We start from the raw sequence: 25,795 nt of genomic DNA on the forward strand, positions 1-25,795 counted from the left end.
CCACTCCCTAAAAACATGCCTCCAAATGTATGACTCTAATTTACCCCTCCTCCCGTCCTCTCTTCTTCTTCTTCTTCTTCTTCTTCTACCCACTCTGATTACTAGAGATTTCCTCTAGTGAACTGAATGGACGCGTTTTTTCTTGGAAATTAATGATCAATTTAATATACAGTACATTTCTGTAATTCAGTCTCCCATTAAGTCTTGGCTTTAAGCTGATTTTTATGACTCATTTACATTCTTTCTCTCAGAAAACAAAAAACAGCTTCAAACAAAACAATCTAAATCTGTTTTTACTAATCCACATTTCAGGCACGGATGTTCAAAACAACATCATTTCATACATGACTGTATTTGGGAAACAGGAAACAATTTGGTCATTTTTAGGCAACAAAACTACTTAGTTAGGTTTAGGTAAAGATTATTTAAATACGGAGTAATGTCACAATTTAGTCAACGTTGACTTCTGGTTTCACACGGGACATGAACAACGGTCTCCTGGGCGGAAACCATGGACTGTATAAGAACTGGATATAGTCACTTTGACGTCACCCATTGGTTTGTGGACTACGGTTTTGAAGCCTCAAGTTCAGCATTTTGGACGTCTCCGTCTTGTTTTTTGGCCGTCACCATCTTGTTTTTTGGACGTCACCATCTTGGTTTTCTCCATCTTGGTTTTTGGCCGTCACCATCTTGTTTTTTTTGCAATCAGAAGTGACTCTAGACGGTGGATCTAATCACAACCAAACGCTAAACAAGACATTTTTAGGCGACCAAAAATGTTATAATTAACTTTCATGAAGTGAAAACACACTGTGAAAGGCTTAAAGTTGTAAGACGAAAACACGGACGACTCCCAGACCGGACAGCGCCGTGGTAGCGACCTGTCAATCACAAGGTAGCCCCGCCCTAAAGCATCCCCTGCTTTATGGTCTATCTGACTCTAAATGGGACCATAATTTACTAAATGAACATCATGCTGTATTGAAGAAGACTTGAAACTAGAGATTGAGATCATAAACTCATGTTTACAATGTTTACTGAGGTAATAAATCAAGTGAGAAGTAGGCTCATTTCCTCATAGACTTCTATACAATCAGACTTCTTTTAGCAATCAGAGGAGTCGCCCCCTGCTGGCTGCTAGAGAGAATGCAAGTTTAAGGCACTACATTTTCAGACCTGGAGTCGCCCCCTGGCGAAAGTCCGATGTTTTTTTCACCCACCCATCCACCCCGACCTCGTCCCTACGCAGCGTTTGTCACTCTTTATTCTTCCTGCTGTCTCAAAATGTATGACTGTAATTTACCCCCCTTTCATTTTCTCCAGTGAGCTGGATGGACGCGTTTTTTCTTGGAAATTAATGATCAATTTAATATGCAGTACATTTCTGTAATTCAGTCTCCCATTAAGTCTTGGCTTTAAGCTCATTTTTATGAGCCATTTCCATTCTTTCTCCCAGCTTCAAACAAAACAATCTAAATTAGTAATTACTAATCCACATTTCAAGCACGGATGTTCAAAACAACATCATTTCATACGTGTCTATATTTGTCCTTTGGCTGCCCGAAATCTGAGATCTTACGCCCGAGTAACATGAGATTTTTAGGTAATATGATGCTTTTACGTCCTGGAATAGAATATGTTTGGTTCTCGCCCACATGTTTTGGATATTTTTACTTTGAGGAATAAAAAGAGAGACATGCTTTGTAGATGAATGATCACTTTTTACAGTATTCAGATGCTCAGAGTGCAGTCTAGCTTTGCACATCGATGTTTCTTGATCACTCGTGAGTTCTGTCTCCCGACTAAGAAACAAAAGAGCCTTTAAACAAGTGGTGATGACGAGAAAGCAGACTTGGGTCGCTCCTCCTCAGATCCCTCGTATACCCAGCTGTATACGGAGGTTTATCAATGCCAAAACTCCAGCGCAAGCACAAAACAAAGCCAAGCCGTAATCAATCTGCTAGTCGGGATGTGAGAGCACACGGGACAGATTTACAAGTGCAAAACATGCTCTCTGAGATCAGACTGTGAGAGGAGGGCTGTCAAATCTGTTGGCAAATTTCTGGCTGCTAGGGGTCGATGTGTTTTCAAAGTTCTCTTAGAAACAGATGTACTGACGTAACTTAGACGGCAGGGTCTGTGACATTTCACTTCTTGGTCAGATCCAGTGGAGTTTGTTCTGCTCTCAGCTGGAAGTTCGAGGAGAAGAAACTGCTATAACTGAACAAAAAGCTCAGTGAGTCACAGCTCCTCTCTTCTCTCTTCTCACAGCCTCAAAACTTTGACTACACGATCACGATTCTGTCCTCTCTCTCGCTCTCACAACTTGCTCTGCACTCACGAGCCTATTCAAATCTGGACCACCAGATTGGTTTCCACTCGTTTTTGTTTTTCATTCGCTCCATAATTCTGTCATTAATGAACTTCCGAAGATGGGAATTATGGATGAGGTTGGGGAGGAAGGGAGGCTTTCCCCTTCTTACTCCCGCAGCTGCAGTCAATCACACAGTGGTACGAGAGTAAGTTTGAGAAGACACTCAACTCCCTGATGTTGCACTGCCTGTAATTTATTTAATACAGTGGATGGATAACACATACAAACGGCTGCTGCATGCATATGCACACATAAAAACTCTGTCATATATGGCACAAAAATAAGCTCGTCATATCAACATTTACAACGACAGCCTTCGGCACCACTCCAACATTTGACATGTAGCATAACTCAACCTATTGTTATACAACGCTTCGTATGAATGTCTGCATGCAAGTAACGTGCAGAAATTGACACGTGTTGCCAGTCTTTTCAAAATAAACTTCACAGGAAACAACTTGGTTAGGTTTACACAACAAAACTACTTGGTTAGGTTTAGGAAAAGATCTTGTTTTGGGTTAAAATAACTATAGTAGTTGCGTTACTTAAGTACCGAAGTTACGTGACAAATAAATAAACGTTGACTTGTAGTTTCACACGGGACACGAACAGCGGTCTCCTGGGCAAAAAAATCATACGCCGTATATAAGAAGTTGACGTAGTCACCGTGATGTCACCCACTGGTTTGTGGACTACAGTTTTGAAGCATCAAGTTTGGCATCTTGTTTTTTTGCAACCAGAAGTGACTCTGGGTTGGAGGGTGGAGCTGAGTACAACCGAACATGTTCACACACAAAATCAATATGTACGTAATCCACGTAATAGCGAACTGGGAAGTATAGAGCGCCGAACGCTGCGTAGGGAGAAGGTCGGGGTGGATGGATGGGTCAAAAAACACAGGACTTCAACGTTGATTTATTTGTCACGTAACTTCCGTACTTAAATTATGTCACATCTGTAGTTATTTTAACTTACAAACTCCAATCTTTTCCTAAACCTAACTAAGCAGTTTTATGTTTGAAAAGACTGGAGCAGAAATTGACACATGCGTCACATGCTGCTGGACATTCATAGGAAAAAGCACAAAAAATCCGTTGGTGAAAGTCGTGCTGAGCATCACAAATAAAGGAAAGTTTGTGTTTATGTACACAAATCAAAAAGATAACATTTTGTGACTATTTTTTTTATATTTTGTGGGATATATATGAATTACAGTGCATCACTTTTCGTAGGTGTGGAGGCAATTTCTGTGAAGAAGGACTCGAAAATCAAGAAAGAGTCTTTTAAAGGTTTAATAAACACTTGCAAATGGGCAAACAACCATCAACATAAATGTTCAGGGCTGAGAGCCCTGAGTCTCTCCGTTTCGTGACATTTATACCGTTGCGTGCAGGCTCACAGTCGTGTATCTTACATTGTCTGTCTGACTGACACTTCTGTCCTTTTTAGGGTTACTTGTCCTCAAATAGGTGCTACAAGTTCGTTGACTAAGTATGCAACACCGAAACACAAATAGGCCTTAAGGGCAATGAGTGTCACCTGTCATGACCTTAGGAATGTGCAGCATGTTTGCATTTTTCCAGCACAGTAGGTATAGCTATGAACAGTGTATAAGAACAGCCTGCATAATTAATATGCTATAAAGTTTCCTCCCATATGGTAAAATTGCCTAACCTTTGAAAGCTTTAATCTGCCATCAGTGTAGATTAAAATCAGGGTTGAACAGTGAGATCAGGATGAACCGCTCTCTACCTTTCCCCCTACAATAATTACTAGTTTGCTTAATTTACTACCAGACTGCTCTAACAAAATGAACTGGCAAGTTCAGCAAAATTGCTTTTATTCAATAATTTATTGACGTGTCAGAGAAACCTCCAACGAATTCTGACAGCAGACACAAATCAGTTCTCAACTATACCGGTTACTGCCATACAGCCAAATTAGCTCCCTCACACACAGCAGGGCCTTTAGATTTTGGGTCCTTCCCTCTGCTGCTCTCTCTGTGTGTGTCGGAGTGATTCAGACACATGCAGCAGTAGGTTGTAATTATCTCTCACATACTTGAAATGATTCATAATGTTTTAGCGTCCAAAATCAAAATGCCAGGCAGCAGCAGAGCGCTGTTAGAATACATTTTATCATCAGCGCAAACAAAACATCAGCTGTTTATTAGAGGGAACGATATGCATGCCCAAATCATTTGAGGAAATAGCCCGGAGGATGCAACTGCCTGTCCTGTTCATTAATTCAGTATCTGCTGCCGTCACGTCTCTCCAAAATACTCCCAAATGTTTTCCTTTCTTTTTCTCCATATCTGTTTCATGTCTTCACTCAGACAAAGTCGCGTCCCGTCTCTCTTGTCTTTCTTTCTTTCTCTCTGTAATATTCCTCTTTCAAATCCTCTCTGCTCCTGCGAGTCCAGCCTTTTGAGGAGACGTGATAGATGTCTACACAGTTTCCTGAGTATGCGTCCCTGTGCGTGGCTCTGTATACGGCTTCTCTGGCTATTGACGTGGCCTCGGCCAGCGTCAGCCCCCATCCGACCCCTTGGTCCAAAATTGAGTAGGCGTAGGGCGATCCCGAGCCCACGGAGAAGAGCGATCCCTGCAGGCGAGTGCCATCGCTGCACACGTAGTACAGACTGGGACCAGAGGAACTCGCTTTCTTTCTGCAGTGTTGACCAACAATTGTTGAAGAAGAGCTCTGAGTCTTATCCAGAGAGGCCTTTTCAAGACTGGTATCAGACTTTCCAGGATCAGTCGTTGCACCATCATCTCCTCCATCCCACCCACACAGCGTGGCAGCCACGCACAGCTCCGTCCCCTTAAATGGGTGAAGCATGTGCGAAAGTAGTTTGGCGGCTCCGCTTGTGGACAACCGTCGTCCGTGGCGGAGCTGGTAGAGCCGCAGCTCTCGAGACAGAATCCGTTTCCAGAGGGCGCAGTCGGCCGACGTGCCCGACGTGGTGCCCACCAGGTGGCTGTGAATGGGCAAGATCTTCTGGGCAGCAGGGCACGCCACGAGGCCGGAGCAACTGGAACGGGTGTCCGCCGCGGCCAGCACGCCGCCCTGGAACGTGAACGCCAAGGTGGTGGTGCCGTGGGACATGGGGAACGGTAAGGGGACGGACTGAGAGGAGGCTGGAGGAATGCTGTAGAAAGACGGCAAGATGGAGTCGGCGCTGGATCTCTGGACGGCGCTGATTTGCCCAAACTGGATCGGGCTTTCGTCCAGATACTCTGCAACTGGAGTATAAAAGTTAAACAGACTTGTGCTGCTGCTGAAGGGCGAACCGCTCACATAGTTACAACCAGTCTTCTTTCCAAAAAGCACTGAAGGACATTCAGTGTCCAGAAAGATGTCCTTGAAATTGCACAGGTCCTGTAAAGCCATTTCCCCCCAAAGAAATGTTCCTGACCTGTCTGACAGAGGTTTGTATGCCATCTAGAGAAGCAGTCCCCCTTTATATACACAACAAGGCAGCGTTCGTCTACGTGTGGTCATCCAAAACAAACCCATCAGCAACAGCTACACCGACGCCTCACCCCCCTGACTTTGAAGCGTAAACAGTCAGTCGCCCATGGGTAATTAATTTTGGCTGCTATATCAGGTTGTTTTTCAGATCAGATTTCTTCAAAGTCTTGCGTGGGCGTAGGCCAAAGAGGACCCAGGGTGATGGCGAGGCCGCGGCTGGAGCACATCAGATTAAGTTAGACTCTCTGAGCTTTTGATGCATCACTCCTGTGAAAAATTCCCTGATAGAATCAGGAGTGAAATGAATCAAACAACATTTTTTTGTTAAGTCAATCCAGCCAAGCCTTTTAGGTGTTGCAGCCCTTTAACACAGCACTTCAGGCCGATTGCTGAACTTGCAGCACCAGAATATCCAGTAATGTTGCATCACAGGGTGTTTGCTCACACTAGGGCCACCTGTCTGAGAGGTATGCTGCCACGCGACACACGTTACTGACTTTAGTCGTCGAATGGATTCATAAGGAACTCAGGGACTCCGTGTTTGTTTTCATGTTTTAATTTATCTTTCACAATTCAACAAAACTCAGAATGAATGTGTTACACTTTAGTGGATATGTCTTCACTGCTGCTATTCTAATGGTAAGAAACTCTACTACACTTCTTTTAGACAACTGGTGGAAGCAGGACAGGTATAATATTTATATATATATCACCAGCTGTTACTTTACTTTAACTAGAATACCACAACTCATGAAGTTATAAAGAAAAACAAAGAAAAACAAATCAGAAGTAAACAACAGCACAGGACAAAATTTCCTGGTATGAACTGTTCTGAACTCAGTGACTTTACTGTTCTGATTCACTCTCATAGCGTTGTTTTTCTTGCTTTCTTTTTTTTGTGATACATTTTTTTGATTTTAAAGATATGCATTGGAAATTATTAGCATTAAAAAAATTAAATTAAATTCATAAAAAAATAATACTAATAATAATACTAATAAAATTAATAATAATAATTACTTAATCTTAAAAAAAACTGTTAACAACATAAAGTTATGCATTGGAAATTATTAGTAAAAAAATAAAAAAATTAATTAAATGAAAATAACAAAAAACAACACAAAATAGATATATAAATAAAACACTTATAATAATAAGATTAACAATAAAAGTCATAACAATTAATCTTAAAAAAAAATACTCAATGCTGCTTTTATAATGGTAAGAAACTCTATTACACTTATTATTTGATTATCCTGATATGAACCGTTGAATGTGAAACTCCACAACTTTACTGTTTTGGTTCACTGGTTGTTTTCCTTTATCTTTCTTTTTTTTGTGAACAATTTTAAAGATACACATTGGTAATTATTAGCAAAATAAAAATAATTAAATTAAATTAAATTAATAAAAAACAAAACAAAAAATACTACTACTAATAATAAAATTATGAATAATACTAATAATAATTATTAAATCTGTAAATCTCACCACTCACAGCATTGTTTTGTGATCAAATTTGATGGATTTTAAAAATACGCATTGGAAATTATTAGCAAAAAAAATAATTTAAATGAATTATAATATTGATAATAATGAATAAAAAAATAAAAAAAACTCAAAATGAAGGTGTTACACTCTGACTTTTAATGATATGTCTTCACTGCTGCTTTTATAATGGTAAGAAACTATATTACACTTTACCGTAATTACAGTGATTATCCGGATATGAACAGTTGAATGTGAAGCTCCACGACTTTACTGTTCTGGTTCTCTCTCATAGCGGTGTGTTTCAGCTGCAGCAGGCAGCTGTTTTCAGAGAAAAAGCACTAAAAGGCCACCGTACACTTCCAGTAGTGAACATAGTGGAGCATTTAGCTTCTAAAGAACCAGATATTTCCTCCAAAACAGAGCTGAGAGACTGATGGCCACAAAGACAACTCCAAAAGAACGCTGACGTTGCTTCCTAAATAAGAAAACTAACAAGTTCACCATACCAACTTAAAAGGTGCTGATTGGCCTCGTTGGGGACGGTCTCATGGTGATGACATGTCAGTGTTTTCACAGCTTGTTTCCAGGCCTCGAGTGGCCAAAACAATCACTTAATGCAGGTTTAAGTGAACGTCTTGAAAACATGTCCTCTTGCAAATTGTTCCCTGCCTAATGCGTTTGAGCCGGTTTGTCTTTACATCACTTCATTTCCTTTCCCCATCTCTCTCTCCACCCAGGGACACTGTGTGTTACGAGCATCATCCCAGACTCCCGAGGGCCAGCCTGACAATTTCATAGGGTTTGCCGCGGCTCCTGACAAAGTGGCAGACGGCTCGCCGGTCTATGTGCGGTACTTTTGCTCGGGGCCGTGTCGGCTCACGGTGGAGGTGGTGGTGTCCACATTAAGGAAGATGGATGTAGTGGTCTTCAGGACGAAATGGATCAGCAGCACGCCTGGAGTCTTCATGATCCAGGAGGTGCTGCTCAGATTCCCTCCATCCGTTTTATATCGACGGGACTTTTTCAACAGGCGTGTTCTGGACGTCCAGAGTGTGGCAGTTCGTGGTTGGTTAACCCGTCTTAACGACGGCGGGGAACCCGGGACGTACTATGACTCCACGTTGAGGATTTATAAAGTGGTGCAGATGGAGCAGCTCTCAGAGCGACCGGCTAAACCTCCCACTGAATGCCCTTCATGGTCCGCTCAGCTGATATGGCAGATGAGCAGAAACAGAATTCATCATTGTCCACATGAGTCAGGTCAGATCCTTCATCTTTATTATAACAAGTCTTTCAGAGGCTGTAGCTGGTTCAGTTTTAATGCTAGAGTGAAGGTCCAGATATCATATGAAAGTAGAAAACCTGATGAATCCATCGGTACCAACCATGTCATACTAGCTTGTTGGGCAGGAGGCTAATAACACTCCAAATTTAGGCTAAACTTTGGCGAGGGAAAAACTGGCATGTCCATTTTCAAAGAAGTCCCTTGACCTCTGACCTCCAGATGTGTGAATGAAAATGGGTTCTCTGGGTACCCACGAGTCTCCCCTTAAGAACAGGAGTCCTTCCTCTGGCCCTTTGAAGTCAGTAGATTTAAAAACAACTTGTATTTTAAATGAAATGTCTCTTTAAGATCCAGAAATGTTTTGGTGCTCGGATGATGACATGAAATGGAACGGCTATTTAATTTTACTGCTTATAATTTGGCTACTTTTGGAAAAAAACATCAGGATGGTTTATTTGTTTAGTATTATTTGGAATTTATACTGATACTCTGATTTATGCTTTTGTCTTTTCTCTATTTTCTGGCCGGGAAGATTATCCATGCATGACACAATAATAATAAAATCAAATCAAAATACAGACATGCCCACTTTATGATAATCACATGCAGTTTGGGGGCAAAAAAAACATGCAGTTTTATGCATTCAGTATAAATGTGTTATTTTCTCCTATTCCAAAATGCTGTATCTGAATATTTCTGCATACTGGGGTCCATAACCAGTCTTTGAATTACATAAATTGGGTCTCACTGTAAAGTTGAGAATAAAATGACCCATGGTGACCTCTAGGATAATCACAGCCTCATGAAACTTTACAGCCACTAACTAGAGACCTAGAGCATTCAGAGGAAGGATGGATCAAACTAGAGACCTAGAGCATTCAGAGGATGGATGGATCAAACTAGAGACCTAGAGCATTCAGAGGATGGATGGATCAGACTACAGACCTAGAGCATTCAGAGGATGGATGGATCAGACTAGAGACCTAGAGCATTCAGAGGATGGATGGATCAGACTAGAGACCTAGAGCATTCAGAGGATGGATGGATCAAACTAGAGACCTAGAGCATTCAGAGGATGGATGGATCATGCATGGATCAGACTAGAGACCTAGAGCATTCAGAGGATGGATGGATCAAACTAGAGGAAAATGCCAATTCTTGCAGAAATCTCCAAATGTCAAAAGGTTTTGATTCCAAATCACAGCATGGCTTTTTCTATGTTGTTCCTCAAGGTCTTGGTGTCTTAATGTGGTATTCTGGAGGGATTATTGATCATTATAATCAATTCTCCAGTAGTAAAAAATGGTTAAATTTAGCACCAAATCTTTGTAACAAATGGTATCAACCCAGAAATTGCTGCAACAACGTATGAGACATAATAGAGCATGGGGATGGCCATCATATACTTCTATCATCATGTTCTTGACACACATAGCTGAACTGCATCTTAAATTAAGCTCCAGGTTCCAGCTTTCAGATGATGTACACCACTTCTATGTGACATCTACTGTTGACCTGCTATCTCCCCCAAACGACCCCCTGGATCCCCTAAAGAAGACTAAAAACGGCTCTATTGTGGGTCTCAAAGGGTTAACGGTTAATCTTTTTGCTGTTTGCATAGATGTGATCGATATGCTGACGTTCCCCCTGGCGAGTGCTGGTGATTACTACGGAGTGGTCCGCAGGTTCCAGCCTTTTATCGACCGAGGCCTGGAGAGCGCCCGTCTTCACGCTGTGACACAGTCCAGGTTGGACTTCACACACTCACTTCTCATTTATTTACACCGGGTACACACTACACCAGAATCAGGCTGATTTTGGGTCTGATTCCTCTCTCTGGACAATCGACAGCAAAGCCCTGATTGTTTGATGACTCTAAAGATGATCTTTCCAGATGTTCCTGTGGTGTGATTTTAAGAGTGTTTTTACATCCGCTCAGAAGTCCATCCTGGCCGCGCTGATCTCAAATATAAATATTAAATATTAAACACGTTCAATATTTACGATGGGATATCCTATCCACGATGACGCAGTCTCGTACACTTAGTACTTTATTCTCGGAATATTACGACTTTTTCTCGTAAAGTTATGACTTTATTCTCGAAATCTCAGATTTTTTTCCCTCAATGTGGCCCTAATATTCCGTTGTATAGTTGCACTATGGCCCTCACTGCATTAGACTTATATACTATATACTTAGACTATAAACTGTGTTACCTTCATCACAATGATCAAATGTTTTGTGGCTCCAGACAGATTCTTTTTGTTTATTTTTTTTGCCTAAAATGGCTCTTTTGATAGTAAAGGTTGCCGACCCCAGGGTTTAGTTAGAGCTTCAAGTTTGACTACACAGCATGAATCAAATCTCCAGCAGGGTCTCCAAATGTTGCACCAAATAGTACTCAAGAAGAGCAGATTTTTAGATGTTAAACAGTAGAAACGTGTACAGTAAAACCAAAATAAAGCACCTCATACTGCCTCAGATGTACAGTTCATAATGCTGCTGCTTTGTGTTGATATCAGCAGATTGACAGGCCACAGGTCAGTGATTGTTTGCAGTGCTGTCAGCTGTAACTCCACTTTTCAGTTTCATTTCACATCATTATAAATGACTTTGCAAGCTTCGCGAAGCCTCTTCAGCGGAGCATGTGAGCTGTTCTTATTCACGGTCAATGAAAGACAGCGAGGTCAGCCGTCTTTAGCAGATGAACGCGGCGTTTTAAAATCCAAACTCGCGCTTCGCTGCACGGCTGAAGAAATGATTTGTCAAACCGCTTGTTTTGTTTTTTCAGAGTCACCTTATCTGTGTGGATCTACCTGCTGAAATGGTGTCACCAGACGCACTGTGGGATCATCCATCACTTTGCTAGGAACAACGTGTACGACTCGGTCCTGATGCAGCTGACAGACACAGGTGGGTCACAGCAGCCTCGTGTGGGGACACCCGATACCAGTTTAGGGGATTTAGATTGAGGTGTCATGAGATGGTTTGTGAGCGATGATGTGTGTTTTGTGAGACTGCTGAACAGACTGTGTTATGTATTAATAAAGAGCGTTGGATCTCCTGCGGTGTAATATATGACTGTCATATCTCCCGTGCAGGGGACGTCATAATTCAGGCACGTGTGACAACAGGAGAACATAAAGCTTTCCGGGCCAGCACGGAGTTGCCCCTGTGGAAATGGATTAGATTGGACTGTTACATACACAACTCAATGGTATAAAGCCTCAGTGTGTGCCTCTGGGTAGTGGGATAAGAAAGAGAAATTAAAACACAGCTCGGGGGGCAACATCTTATAGTCTTCTCTTCTCCTCTGTTTGGTTTGGTGCCCTTTGCTTTGCGGTGTTTGAGTTCCTTTTTGGAAACAGCTGTAAGCTCCTGTAAAGATGGTTCCTTTCCAGCTGGGAAACTCCAGGCGATTGCAGTCTGTACTGCAATTTGGATTCGTTCACAGCCGAGTAGGTTTTTTTTTTTTTTCTGAGCTCATGCATTATTATGTCTTTCAGGTGCTGCTGCATACAACATGGGATGATGAAACCCGCAGTTATGAATTCGAGTAAGACGGGTTGATTGGTTTTCAAAATGATTCATGTCAAGTTGTTCTGATTTTAAATGTTGTGATTAAACCTTTACGAAGCACCGGTTTGTCCAGTTACTAACATACAACAGGGATGAGTAATGATCACGAGAGTGATGGGTGTTGGATATCTTACAGGTTTCACAACAGGATCCATTATGATGACACCGAGGGATACTTTGTGATCGGAGGGAGCAGGTACATGCCGGGCATCCAGGGCTATTTTGGGCCTATCAAGTTCTACCGTTTGGGAACTGCAGTGGTAAAGAGCCTCTTTTCTAATCCTTAACCATGTTTCCACTCATGTGCGAATGCTTGTCGTCTCCGGACAACATGACACTTGGCCAATACTAGCTGACATGAAAGAACAATTAAAACTTGCCCAACTGAAACTAATTCCTGAAGACCTCATTCCATTTTTCTTTTGTAGATGGTTAAATGGCGACTTGTTTTGCTTACGGTTTACAACCTATACTTCTTCTTCTACTCTGTTTACTGGCGGATAAAGCATAGCCGATAGCAGCCTTAAGTTTCCACGCTCCGGACCATAGACTCTATATGAAAATGGACGACATGACAGCTCCTCAAAGTGAAGCCAAAACATCTGGATCGCCCCCTGGTGGCTGGCTGCAGTATAGCTCATAAAGCCCGCCCCTCCATGTTAGTGGGATGGGACATGGTCCAAACTAAAAAGTCAAAGTACACGTCAAATACTTTGGTTTCTGTCATTTTAGGTAGTTCTTATCCAGCTGATGCATGTTAAAGTGTTAATTATTCTGACTAGTTTGGTTTTAATTAGTTATTTGATGCTATAAAAAGGAGGCGGGACGTCCTGATTGACAGCTGCTCTAAGTGAAGTAGTTATCTATTTACAGTCTCTATGCTTCTATGCTCTAAAACAGTTGATGGATGCATTTCTTTTTTTGCAAAAGTTTGCTTAAAATTTGCTTCACAATCGAATGGAAACATGGTTATTTTTAATTCAGTGTTTGGTTGTTTTATCACTGTGCATAAAAATACGCTGTTATCCATGTTACAGGTAAAAAACCACCATCACCCCGAGTCAGCGCTACAGGAGCTGGATAAGACTCATCAGGAGTGTGAGAGAATGAAAGCAGTGACATGGGCTTTTCTCCAACAACTAACCGAGAGTCACCACCTGCCACCAATCAACACGGGTGAAATATTATGTTGACAAGTCCCTCCGCAGGGGCCTTACATAGAGCTCATATACAGGGTGTCAATGAAACAGCAGCACACCTGGTATAGGTATGGGACTACTGTTGACTGGCTGCTTTCTATGTTTTATTTCAGGAGCCTGCACGCCTCACTTCGTAAGACTGTGGGGTTGGTATGGAGGGAAAATGAGCACGCAAACATGGAGCTGGGAACAACAACTTAAATACAGCACACTTTTTCATTTCTTGCATGCAAAAGAGGAAATCAGAGCAGGTGATTGTTGCACACATATAGTCACATATAACACGTCATTTTTCGACGTTTTTGACAGTTCTTTTGCATCATTTTCTGCAGGATTTCTGAGCTTGAAAGACATCAGCACTGCTTTGTTTGAGGAGGCAGTTGGTACAATGTTCACTGCACGAAATAAAATCACATTCAGATCGACGGCTCTGCTCAAAGCGTCCTCCTGTTTTGGAAATCACAAAGCGTCTCTCTTGTTGGCCGCCGTCCACCTGTCTGGCCTGGCGGGGCAGCCGGTCGATGAACAACAGGTAGAGTCGCTGCCTTCTTTGTACCTTAATATCTTCTTTATCGTCACTTCTGCAACGACGACTGATAATATCGAGGCCTGTGTGTTTCAGGGTCACGTCTACAGTTTGATTGGTGCGTCGGGCGATAACCGCTTCGCCCTGATGCATGCTGGGTACAAGCACACACAGGGGATTGATGGGTTTCCTAAAGACTTGGACATGGCTTACAGCTACTACTCCAACGCTGGGACACAGAGCGTCGTTGATAGTTCCAGGATGCATGAAAATGAGGTATGTTTGAATAACTGAAATTATTATTATGGCTCTAGGGATGGCGATATTGGTCAGTTGTTTGGTCCTCCACTTTGTTCCGGACTGAAATGTCTCGACAACAGTTTATTTGAACAAAAATTAAGATACAAAATAAAAAAAACAGTAATTACAGAGCAGGAGAGGAAGGAAGCCTGACAGCCTTATTCAGAGTTCTTTCCTATTCAAACAAATAAAGAAATGACATTATTACTCATAAAAAAACAAGACAAAACTAACAAAGAACTCACAGCACAAAGAATAAACACACAAGCAATTATAAACTGTAGTAAAAGAAAAGAAAGAAAACAGAAAAACAAGCTGAGAATAAGTCGATAACCTAAAAGCTGGCAAGGAAAACGATTTTAGTCAGCGTCATATTCAGTGAATTCTGTGGACTTCTAAATGTTATTTATTTATCTGATGCACAGTACGACAAGGAGGAATTGTAATAACTCAGGTGATCCCCTGACTTGAAATGGGGGCGAGTTTACCAGTTTGTTACGTGTTTGTTGACGTTGGCAAAAAATGGCGGAGGCCGTGGAAGTTAATTTTTCAGAGCATAATAAGTTAATATATTGTAATTTTAGTCGTATATTGTTTTTCTTGGTAATTTTATAATATATCTGAGGAAAATGTTGATATTCCCAACGGCCTCTTCTTTTTCCTCTGTCATTATGCATTTCCTGCATTATGTTACCCGCTTGCTAAACTGTTAGCCTCTGTGGCTTCTAGACGCCAACAGTAACGTTAATATTGCCGTTGCTTAGCAGCGGTGTTCTTCACCACTTAACCGCTTGAACGCCACCAAGCATATCGTGTACACGAGTTCCCATCCTCAGCAGTTCATTTGAAGGCACCGGTTCATGCATAACGTTAGCATTGTCGGTTTGGGCTAAATGCCAACATGCTCACGTTAGCATTTAGCTATAAGCACCGCTGTACCTAACTACGGCCTCACTTACACTTGGTCTAGTTTATATTTGTTTTGTTATACTAGTAGTACTTGTATTAGTAGGAACAGTGGAAGTGGTAGAAATAGTGCTACCAACAGAAACAAACAGAGATCTTTATTTAGGCTACAGTATAACAAACAATTTGTCTTGATACGTTTAAAGAAATAGTTGACATTGATATTTAGTGAAATTGAAAAGGCACATCTGTCGGTTGGATATAAAGCTATAGAGCCAGCAGCTGCTTAGCTTAGCATAAATACTGGGAACAGCATTTGAAGGTGACCATTGCACGCGGCCAAGACATCGTCCGTCACATTAAAAACAATATATTGTCATTTTTATATTTAGTTTTTTTTTTATAGTCACAGATACTTTTCTTTTAATTCTCAGCAAGAAAGTGTGATTTGTGATGTGATTTATACACATATAGACACATATTGTACACGTGTACAAGTACATGACAGCAGTGATACAAAAAGAGACGGAGTTTGTTGGTCCAGCCGAGTAGAGGAGGTGGTCTTACATCTTAATTTAAAGATGTGAATGAGTTAGATGTCCTGATGAACAGAAGAAGAGCTGTCCAAAGATAAAGAGCTTCAGACTGATTTCCTGTTTATTCTTTGAATATTGAAATAAGATGCATCAGATAAAAAGAAGGTTTGTTCATGAAGACAACAGAAAGGCTTTACTGTCTGCTGCAGCTTTAACAGGCAGCCAGCGCAACGAGAAAACAATAATGGTGTTGATTTTAGGGGAAATTATAGAAGCTGCATTTTCAAAACCTTTCAGGATTGATGACTAATATCTCATCTACTATGTGTGGACGAGCGAACGTCACTTTGTGGTGTGACCACCGCTTTACAGCAGCAGATTATTTTAGTATTATTTATGTCTTGTGAAAAGAAGATCCTGCTCTCTACTCTTGCTCAGCATCACAATTTATACACTTCGGTCCATCGGGACCTTCATCAGGAGTGTTTTACACAACTCTAGCAACACTGACTTTAAAGCCTCTGAGCAGCCTCACAGGTGTTTTCAGTTCATCTAGCCTGATTAGACCTCTCTGCTGAGTCTCCTGTTAGCTCTGTTGCACCTGTCAGGGCGGGACAAATTACACCTTTATCATTCTTATTGGTGGATGAAGATCTGTGACCTGATGAACTCTCATCATGGCTCCATCTACCTCCAACCTGAGCAGAGGCCTGATCAGGTTGGAGAACTGTAAACACCTGTGTTGCTGTTCTAAGTAGAGAACAGGTGTGGGACAATTACTGTCCCGTGGGAGTGTCTCTCAATAATTGTCACATAATGTTCCACATATAAAAAAAGAAAAACAAGCCAACACATAATTAAGTCTATTTATAAGAGTAATTACTGAAATTGCACACTTGATGAATTAAAACATCAACCTTGCAGAGTTCATGCAAAGCTGCATAATCACATGCACTCCGAGTATTATGAGTGGACTCAGAAGTGGGAATATAAAATCCCAAGAGTCCTTAGAGCATGACAACCCTTGCGAAAAAGTAATATACTTTAATTTTATTTTATGAAGTAAACTTATTTCCCAAGTATGTAGTAAGTACTAAAATCAATGCACTAGTAGTATACTTATAAGTGTACTACTTTAATACTTCTTGGGACTAAATTGGCCCACTTTTTAGTTTATAAAAGTTTACTTTAAGAATAGTAAACTTCAAGTACACAACTAGTTTACATCTAAATTGTATTTTGTACTGCAACTATACTATGAAGTGAACTAAACAAGGGAACTTATGGGTATGCTGTTAGTTTACTAGTTGTATATTTGTAGCCCACAAAGTTTTTCTTTATTACATAAAGAGACTTTCTCCTTTTTCTATTTGACTTGATGTTTTGTGATGAGATTTAAAAAAAATAAAATAAAATTAGTTTTTCGTTGTTGAGTTCAGTTGGTTGCAATCTGCAACCACACCACTAGATGTCGCCAAATCCTACACACTGTACCTTTAAATACACAGTATGTCTTCTATTAAGTATTTCATTAATAACTATGTTTACATGCACAAAATATTCTGTTTTTTTGCCCTTGTTGCCCGAAAAAGACAACATTCCCTAATGAAAATGAATAATCCACTAATATTCCTGTTTGTATGCAGCTGTGTATCCTCTGATTAATGTAACCGGTGGCGGACTTGTTGAACCGTGCATCTTCTTGAAAAGGTCGGCGTTGTGATATTTGCGCATATCCAAAAACCTGTTGATATCTAAGTCTTACATAATGTTTAAAAGTAGGTGTGTTTCTCCGTCTTTTCTTTTGGGCATGCATCTCTGCAAACTGTCGGCTAGTTGGTTTGTGTACAACGCACAGACTCACTGCTGTAAAAAGATATTGTGATATTGTGAATGTGCTGTATACATGTCCAAAGAATGCTCCTAAAACCTGAGTGTGCATGTAAACATATCGTCACCCTCTCTCTGACAGAGATCCTAAATGATAAAATGTCAAGTCTGAAGTTAGTAAAAGTAGCAGCGCTGCTATATTAATGTTTTATTTGTTTCTCCCAAAGCAACACGCTGTTGAACACATCTATCTGAGCAATCCAGAGGATTTAAACAGCCTCAACCACGAGAGCAGTGACGTCATACAGTTCATGAAGTACCAAGCAGAGAGAGGAGACGTAGAATCTCAGGTAGGTCCTATTCCTCCGTTATGATCAGCAGACCGCGTTCAGACAGCCGATTAGACTGTTGTCAGACTATTAAATAGACGTTATCGGCCTCTGTTAGCACCATAGATGTGAGTCAATAGGGGCCTACTGCACCCAATAGTAGGTTTTATCATCTATTCACATGGTAGATCACTGAAAGAAAGTATAAAAGAAGACGACAGCGATCTTTAGAGACCGTAGTAATTATGACAGGAGCAGAAGCAGAAGTCCGGCGCTGCAGTATAGACAGCTATAGATGAAATGCAAATATCACACAATAAAATAAATGGACATATCACTCCTCTAATGCCAAGTTTTCTCAGACAAATCTTGATTTCCTAATGTGGGACAGTCATGTCCGAAATGTGGGACACTGAAAAGTCTGTTAAAAGGTCTAAAAATCACCATAATTAATGTAGGAAACACTCGCGGCTAATATGCAATGATCCCACGTTCAGTAATTTTACCACTGTTGCTGTTACAAAACCTGGATTTATAGTGTCCCACTTTACGGCAACTCACACCACAAGTGTTTTTGTTGTGCAAACCTTAAAAAAGTTGTATTTTTGTGTCCCAAACATAATGTTTCATTCAGTTTTACAGCATGTCAGAACTTAGCGGACGTAGTAGGCCCCTACAGACTCACATGTAAGGTGTTTATAGCGACCGATAACGCCTATTTAATGGCCCGATAACAGTCGAATCGGCTGCTTCAGAACAAGCCAATGAAAACTGTCATTATGTTTAGAGACGCCTGGGAACGCTTCTCTACTGGGGACAACATGGAGTCTCTAAGGACCTAGCGAGTGCGGTGAAGTGGTTTGAAAGAAGCGCTCTGCAGATGGGGGATCCTTCAGCGATGTACGACTACTCCCTCATGCTGATGAAGGTTCTGCAGCATTATAAAGACTCTCTTAAGATGTTTTTACGATTAAACACTGGGTGTTTTCTATGTGTGTGTCTGTGTGTGTTTTGACACTTATTGATTCCCTGATTGATTCCTCCAGGGAGAGGGAGTGAAAAGAAACCAAAGCCGAGGTTTGAAGCTGATGGAGAAAGCTGCAGCGATGGTACGTGCTGTGCGTTACTCCCAGTGATCAATCTGTTGTGTTTACAGTGTGTGCCTTCACTGCCTGTTTCCTTGCTTTAGGGCTCAATTAACGCCCTGAATGGTTTGGGCTGGTACCATGGGATTATACTGAACGACCACAAAAAAGCAATGAAATACTTTGAGCAGGCGGCGCTGAACGGGAGCGCTGATGGGATGTTTAACCTGGGACTTTATCATATCAATGGGGAGAACCCGGAGAGGCCGCGGAAGAACGAGGTTTGAGTCCCACTCCTTGTGAAAATGTAGTTCCATCACTGATCCGCTATGAGCTGATGTATCTCCTGTGTGATCCACAGACGGCTGCGTTCCTGCTGTTCCTGAACGCGTCTCGGCTCGGTCATGTAGTGGCATCGGTGGAGGCGGCTTGGTACCTTTCGACAGGAAGCCTGGAAGGGGTGTCTCAGGATGTGGAGAGGGCTGTGATGTAAGAGGCTTTCATTAGTGGCAAAGAAAGCTCAGTTATGGGCTGTTGCACTGTAGCCTGCAGCTCAGTGGCATCTAATTTCAATGACAGTGGCTAATTCAAGGTCACAACCCAGTATTTGCATATCTAAAAATAAGAGTCACTGTCTCTGCATTATTGTGTGGCACGGAGCTGCTTACCATTGTTCCTCTGGTATCTTATGAATTTAAAGGAGCTCCTGCTGCAGCTTTTTTAGAGTGACCTCAACGAATCAGAACCTATTTTTAGATCATGTTACAATATTCTCCCGTTTATGTGGAGGAAGTTATATTCCATAATTCATCAGGCGTCCTTTACCTCTCTGTGCAGAATGCTAAAAAAGGTGTGTGAAAAGAACGGACACCTTGGATTTATGATCAGAGACGCTCTCCAGGACTACCTCCGGGGCGCTCGGTGGGGACATTTATTTCAATTACTTTTCAATTGTCCTCATTTAATCATTTTCTGTGGTCTTTACCATTCATCTCTGCTTCTTCCTGTTTGTTTTACTGCGCTGCAAACAGACGGGGAGCATTTGTGAAGTATGTTCTGGCAGCTGAAACTGGTCTGGGTTTGGCCCAGAGCAATGTTGCACACCTGTGTGAGGTAAATGGATGCTATTTCTCTGGTTTTTAACCCCTTACTTTAACAAGACAAAGACTGTTTCTCTTTACATCTGATTTTCAGCACAATTCTGAAAGTAATTGGGCCTCATGCAGCAACACTCTTTATATTTATTCATGTAAACACTACATAAGGGCAGATATTAGCTTAGGTAACGCCCCTGAAACACTATATAAGAGCATGTATTATTATTATTAGCAAAGGCAACGCCCAATAAACGCTATATAAGGGCAGGTATTAGTGTAACGCTAACACTAAGGGCAGGTATTAGTGTAACGTTAACACTAAGGGCAGGTATTAGTGTAACGCTAACACTAAGGGCAGGTATTATCATAGATAACGTCCCCTAAACACAATATAAGGACAGGTTAGCGTAATCGCCCCCTAAGTTTCTTTTAATAACCCAATCATTATTATTACTCTAAAACATATAAGCTAAATTTGATTATATGATATTCATACGTTTTATGTTGCTCAAATTTAAAGGAACAGTGTGTAACATTTAGGGGGATCTATTTGTAGAAATTGAATATAATATTAATATGTATGTTTTCTTTAGTGTATAATCACCTGAAAATAAGAATCATTGTGTTTTCGTTACCTTAGAATGAATCATTTATGAGCCAGTAAGTAGCCCAGAACGGACAAACCAAACACTGGCTCTAGATAGGGACTTTCATGTTTTCGCGTCGACCATCGTAGTTCTCCAACACGCTTGGCACACGGGAGAAGTTTCAGTTGGTTGCAATCTGCAACCTCACCACTAGATGGCTCCAAATCCTACCCACTGCACCTTTAAAACGTATGTTTTCTTGCTGGACAAACAAATGGACTGTGAAAAGGAAGATGTTTGTTTCTCATCTTGGTAAGAGTTCTCTCGACCATAAAATGCTCTCTTACAAAAATAAGAAAACATTAGTGCATCCCAGAAATCAATGGGTACTAAAAATAAAAACAACTCGTGGACGAAATTAGTTCTTAAAGTGCTTCCCTGCGTACGGCTCAATGTCTCAGAGTTGGAGTTGAAATTGCACATAATTCCAGTCACATACGAAAAGAAGAAGCCAGAGGGAAATTGTCAGCAGTTGATAACACAACTGTCATCATTGCTCTGCTCCTCTCACCCTGCACACAGGAACTGAATCTCAGTAATGATTGTCAGTGGAGATATCACAACTACTCTATATTAAACCATGATCCACATCCATCCGGTGAGTTCCTCTCATTTCATTTTCGCTGTAACCTCTCCCTCCGTCTGTCAATCTGCTCAATAAACACCAAGTATTTATCTTCTTTTATAGCTCTGCTGAAAATGGGAGACCACTACTACGGTTCCTCATTATCCTCGGTCGGTCGAGCCATATCGATGTATGGCAGAGCCGCTCTAGCAGGCAGCCCTCAGGTGACACATTTACTCGGGCTGTAATCTCATCACCCTATGATAAACTTAATTAAACCTTCACGGGCGCAGGCCCAGCGCAATAAAAACAACACACGGCATTATCCTGTGTTATTATTTGGAGACTCTTCTCTCTGTGAGTAACCCATCAGACTCTGTTGTGATTGTATTCTCACACAGGGAATGTACAACTTGGTCCTTTTGGCACAACAAGGACACGTTCTTCCACCGAGCGTCCACGGCTTGTTTGATGTGTCACATGATGGCGAGCAGGACATCGTGGTGAAGATCTTAAAAAGGTGCTTTTTAAAAATTTTTACTTGCGATATAATGTGCTTCTAATTTTGGTTTAACACGAATATGAAAGTTTGATATTTGATATGTGTAAATGGTTCAGGAAGATTTGTTTGTTTTTGTACATTGCCCTTTAGCTTAGCTTAGCACAATGACTAGAAACAGGTGGAAACAGCTTAGATAGATAGATAGATAGATAGATAGTTAGTTAGTTAGTTAGATAGTTAGATAGTTAGATAGATAGATAGATAGATAGATAGATAGATAGTTCCTTAAACTTGCATTCTCTCTAACAGCCAGCAGGGGGCGACTCCTCTGGTTGCTAAAAGAAGTCTGATTGTATAGAAGTCTATGAGAAAATGAGCCTACTTCTCTCTTGATTTATTCCCTCAGTAAACATTGTAAACATGAGTTTATGGTCTCAATCACTAGTTTCAAGTCTTCTTCAATACAGCATGATGTTCATTTAAATTAAATGGTCCCATTTAGAGTCAGATAGACCATAAAGCAGGGGATGCTTTAGGGCGGGGCTACCTTGTGATTGACAGGTCGCTACCACGGCGTTGTCCGGTCTGGGAGTTGTCCGTTTTTTCGTCTTATAACTTAAACGCTTTCACAGTGTGTTTTCACTCCATCAAAGTAACATTTTGGTCGCCTAAAAATGTCTTATTCAGCGTCCAGCTGTACTTAGCTCCGCCCTCTCGTGTCACCTCTGGTTGCAAAAAACCAAGATGGCAACAGCCAAAATGCTTCAAAACTACAGTCCACAAACCAATGGGTGACGTCACGGTGACTATACGTCCACTTCTTATATATACAGTCTATGGTTACAGGTACTGGTCGGTGGAATTTGTTATCTTTGGACGGAGCCAGGCTAGCTGTTTCCGGGAGCTACGTTCCCTCAGATCAGTACCTCCGCCATAATGTTTTCCCCTGTTTCCAGTCGTTATGCTAAGCTAAGCTAACTGGCATTTAGTGGTATAGCTTCATATTTAGCGTACGGACATTAGAGAGTGGTATCAACTCCTCTTTATTTGTGTATTTGTTTATTTGTTTCACACACAAAAATCACATTACAATACAATCTCACATGAAAGGAATGTAAAATGTGTGTGAGGGTAGAAACCTGTAATGGCTTATATGAAAAAACACACCTAAAGAACATACTGTACAAAATAGATAAAATTACTATCATGACAAAAATCACCAGTACATTTTAGATATTACTGTTCAAAACATTTCACTGTTATCATGTGTAACACAGTCTCCATTGTTTCACCTCCTCAGATGTGTGGAGACGGAGGAAGACGGAGCAGTGACGCCCTGTTCTTTAGCTCTGCTCCGAGTCCAGATGGGGAAAGCCTTGAGGAGGATGACTCAGAACGGTGCACAGCTCCTCTTGGTAGGCAGAAGGCAATTAACTCGTACTGTATGTAGTAAGAGAAGGAAAAACCCATCACACCACAAGCTGCACACTTTACACTTTATTATCCTCCTTTGATAATGTGATCTACCTTTAATTATTGAAATGTGTGAAAATGCTAATTGGATGTTCATCATGAATAACACATTAAAGACACTATGGACTGCTATTTTCAGAAAGAAAAACGTGATGATTTATTTAAATTCTCATTTCTCTATAGGCATATGCATCTCTCATCTCTGTTGTTGTCATTGCTGTCACTGTGCCACTGCAGAGCTGTCTCGGTGAGTCGTCTCTTCTTGCACGTATTCGCCACAAGATGGTGCAATTTCCCCACATTTACTGTCTCTCACTTGCACATTGAAAGATGTGTATTCATGTTTTGTTTGCCTCCCCTCCTTTCTTTCATCTCATCTGCAAATTAACACAGCACAAAGGGTTCCCAGTCGCCGGGTGTTTGCACAGAGGACCGTCAGCCAAGACGGTGTGAATAGAGAGCAAGATGGCATTATGGGAGGAACCCACGGAGTGGCGGGGAATCTAAGGCTTACCGCGGTGAATGGCGAGCGGTGGCTCCGGCAGGCCTGCGATGTGGCCGTGACTCTGTCGGGCGTGTGCCTGTGTGCCTTCTGGACCGCACTCCTCTATCATCTCTCATGACATACAATAGCCAGCACAGTGATCCAATAGCCACAGCAAAAGCCTGCAGACACTACACACACCGTGAGAGCATACATTTAGAGGATGAGCTACGGCGAGCTATTCATGTGACACATTCGTGTTTCGGAGACATGTGACTCATTTGAGACAGGAAGAGAGAGAAGTGCTGCTTTATCAGACTGCTGATAATGTTTCCTCAGTAACCAGGTTTTTTTTCCATTGTTTTGTTTGTGGAAAATAAAATACTTATCATGCAGTTCATTTAATTAATACTGAGTCCGACCTGCAGTCTATATATCGTCTCTGATGAGATGATGTGGCGCCAAGGAAGCGGAGTGAGGCTACTGTGAGGCTCCAACATGTTAAACCAGGGCCGGAACTGGACCAAAACATGTGGCAGACCTTAATTCAGCAGATGCATGATCATCACATGTGTCCTTGATATATTTATCTTGGTAATTTATCCCACTTCACATGTATTTTTTAGGGCTGTCAATCGATTAAAATATTTAATCGCACAGTTTTTATCTGTATGTAATACTAGTATTTAATACTCTTATCAACATGGGAGTGGATAAATATGCTGCTTTATGCAAATGTATGTATATATTAATTATTGGAAGTCAATTAACAACACAAAACAATGACAGATATAGTCCAGAAACCCTCACAGGTACTGCATTTAGCATAAAACGATATGCTGAAATCATAACATGTCAAACTGCAGCCCAACAGGCAACAACAGCTGTCAGTGTGTCAGTGTGCTGACTTGACTATGACTTGCCCCAAACTGCATGTGATTATCATAAAGTGGGCATGTCTGTAAAGGGGAGACTCGTGGGTACCCATAGAACACATTTACATTCACTGATCTGGAGGTCAGAGGTCAAGGGACCCCTTTGGAAATGGCCATGACAGTTTTTACTCGCCAAAATTTAGTGTAAGTTTGGAGCGTTATTTAACCTCCTTCATGACCAGCTAGTATGACATGGTTGGTACCGATGGATTCATCAGGTTTTATAGTTTCATATGATACTATCTTCACTCTAGCTTATTATTCTGTCATTTATCTTGTGAAAATGAGCGATTTCTGTCCAGCTCATGCGGCTCATCCACAGCCTCAGTGATGGATGTGTTGTACCGGAAGCCGTGCTCTAATAGGTCAACTATTAAGCCTTGTTCCCGGCCCTATCAGGGACATGCTGATGATAAGTGTCTCGCAGGAGACTGGACATGCAGCAACAACATGCTGCGGGGGGGCACTTAAACATTTGGTCCAAGGCCAGAGCGATGGAATTTCAGAAGTTATTGATTTAGTCTGGGCAGGTGCTGCCGGTCGATACATAAGATAAGACAATATCAGTTTGAGCCATCGCTATGGGGGACATCAAGAAGAAGAAGTTTGACCTGAGAGGATGAGTTACTCCAGCGAAGGAAGACAACTCAAACAAAGCCGCAGAGCCCTCGCTGGGGTATAACTCAAAAGCTAATGCTTCTCTGTGGTGCTGTTGTCACTGTGTTCATAACCATAATGGGCAATATCCCCAGATTGTGCATATGATAAATAACGTTGATCTTGAACCTTTGAGGGGATTTTGTTTCTACGGCCGCCAACAAATATGGATATAGGAGCCGGCAGCGTTACTCAGTTCTTAACAGTTATTTACAGCCTGGTGACAGTTGTGATGATGTGCACTTTATAACAGTGAGTGTTGTTGCCCGGTATCCACGGAGCTGTCATTAGTTAAATAAGGAGTTTCACAGAGTCAACAGCACCATGCGGAGCAACTCCACTACAGACTGAAGGCTGGGTATAATTTGGGGACGAAGTAATGATCTCTCTCTTCCTTCTTCTGTGTCTGTCCCTCATGTCGTCTGTCTCGGTCTCTTTAAAAAGGGACCAAAACAAAAACAATGCATACGGCTACACATGTGTTTCTCTGCAGTTTATGTGCTCGTATTTTATTGGT

General features: G+C 41.4%; 2 protein-coding genes across 2 annotated transcripts; one reads left to right on the forward strand and one right to left on the reverse strand.

The window, feature by feature from the left end:
* Window positions 1-3,742: 3,742 nt before the first annotated feature.
* psmb11b (proteasome 20S subunit beta 11b) lies at window positions 3,743-5,802 on the reverse strand. Its single transcript, XM_074636972.1, has one exon. It carries the CDS (start codon window positions 5,768-5,770, stop codon window positions 4,709-4,711), a length of 1,062 nt encoding a protein of 353 aa, XP_074493073.1. The 5' UTR covers window positions 5,771-5,802; the 3' UTR covers window positions 3,743-4,708.
* Window positions 5,803-6,362: 560 nt separating this feature from the next.
* Window positions 6,363-24,082, forward strand: LOC141768475 (protein sel-1 homolog 3). Its single transcript, XM_074636786.1, has 24 exons — window positions 6,363-6,490; window positions 8,080-8,602; window positions 10,249-10,375; window positions 11,420-11,541; window positions 11,730-11,845; window positions 12,135-12,184; window positions 12,344-12,467; window positions 13,245-13,383; window positions 13,520-13,657; window positions 13,739-13,938; window positions 14,029-14,208; window positions 17,732-17,854; window positions 18,621-18,761; window positions 18,880-18,942; window positions 19,023-19,199; window positions 19,280-19,407; window positions 19,756-19,839; window positions 19,950-20,031; window positions 21,185-21,260; window positions 21,351-21,451; window positions 21,629-21,747; window positions 23,030-23,144; window positions 23,386-23,449; window positions 23,596-24,082. Exons 1-24 carry the CDS (start codon window positions 6,440-6,442, stop codon window positions 23,823-23,825), a joined length of 3,273 nt encoding a protein of 1,090 aa, XP_074492887.1. The 5' UTR covers window positions 6,363-6,439; the 3' UTR covers window positions 23,826-24,082.
* Window positions 24,083-25,795: the final 1,713 nt, after the last annotated feature.

This window comes from Sebastes fasciatus, chromosome 5, assembly GCF_043250625.1.
Source record: "Sebastes fasciatus isolate fSebFas1 chromosome 5, fSebFas1.pri, whole genome shotgun sequence".
Taxonomy (NCBI): domain Eukaryota; kingdom Metazoa; phylum Chordata; class Actinopteri; order Perciformes; family Sebastidae; genus Sebastes; species Sebastes fasciatus.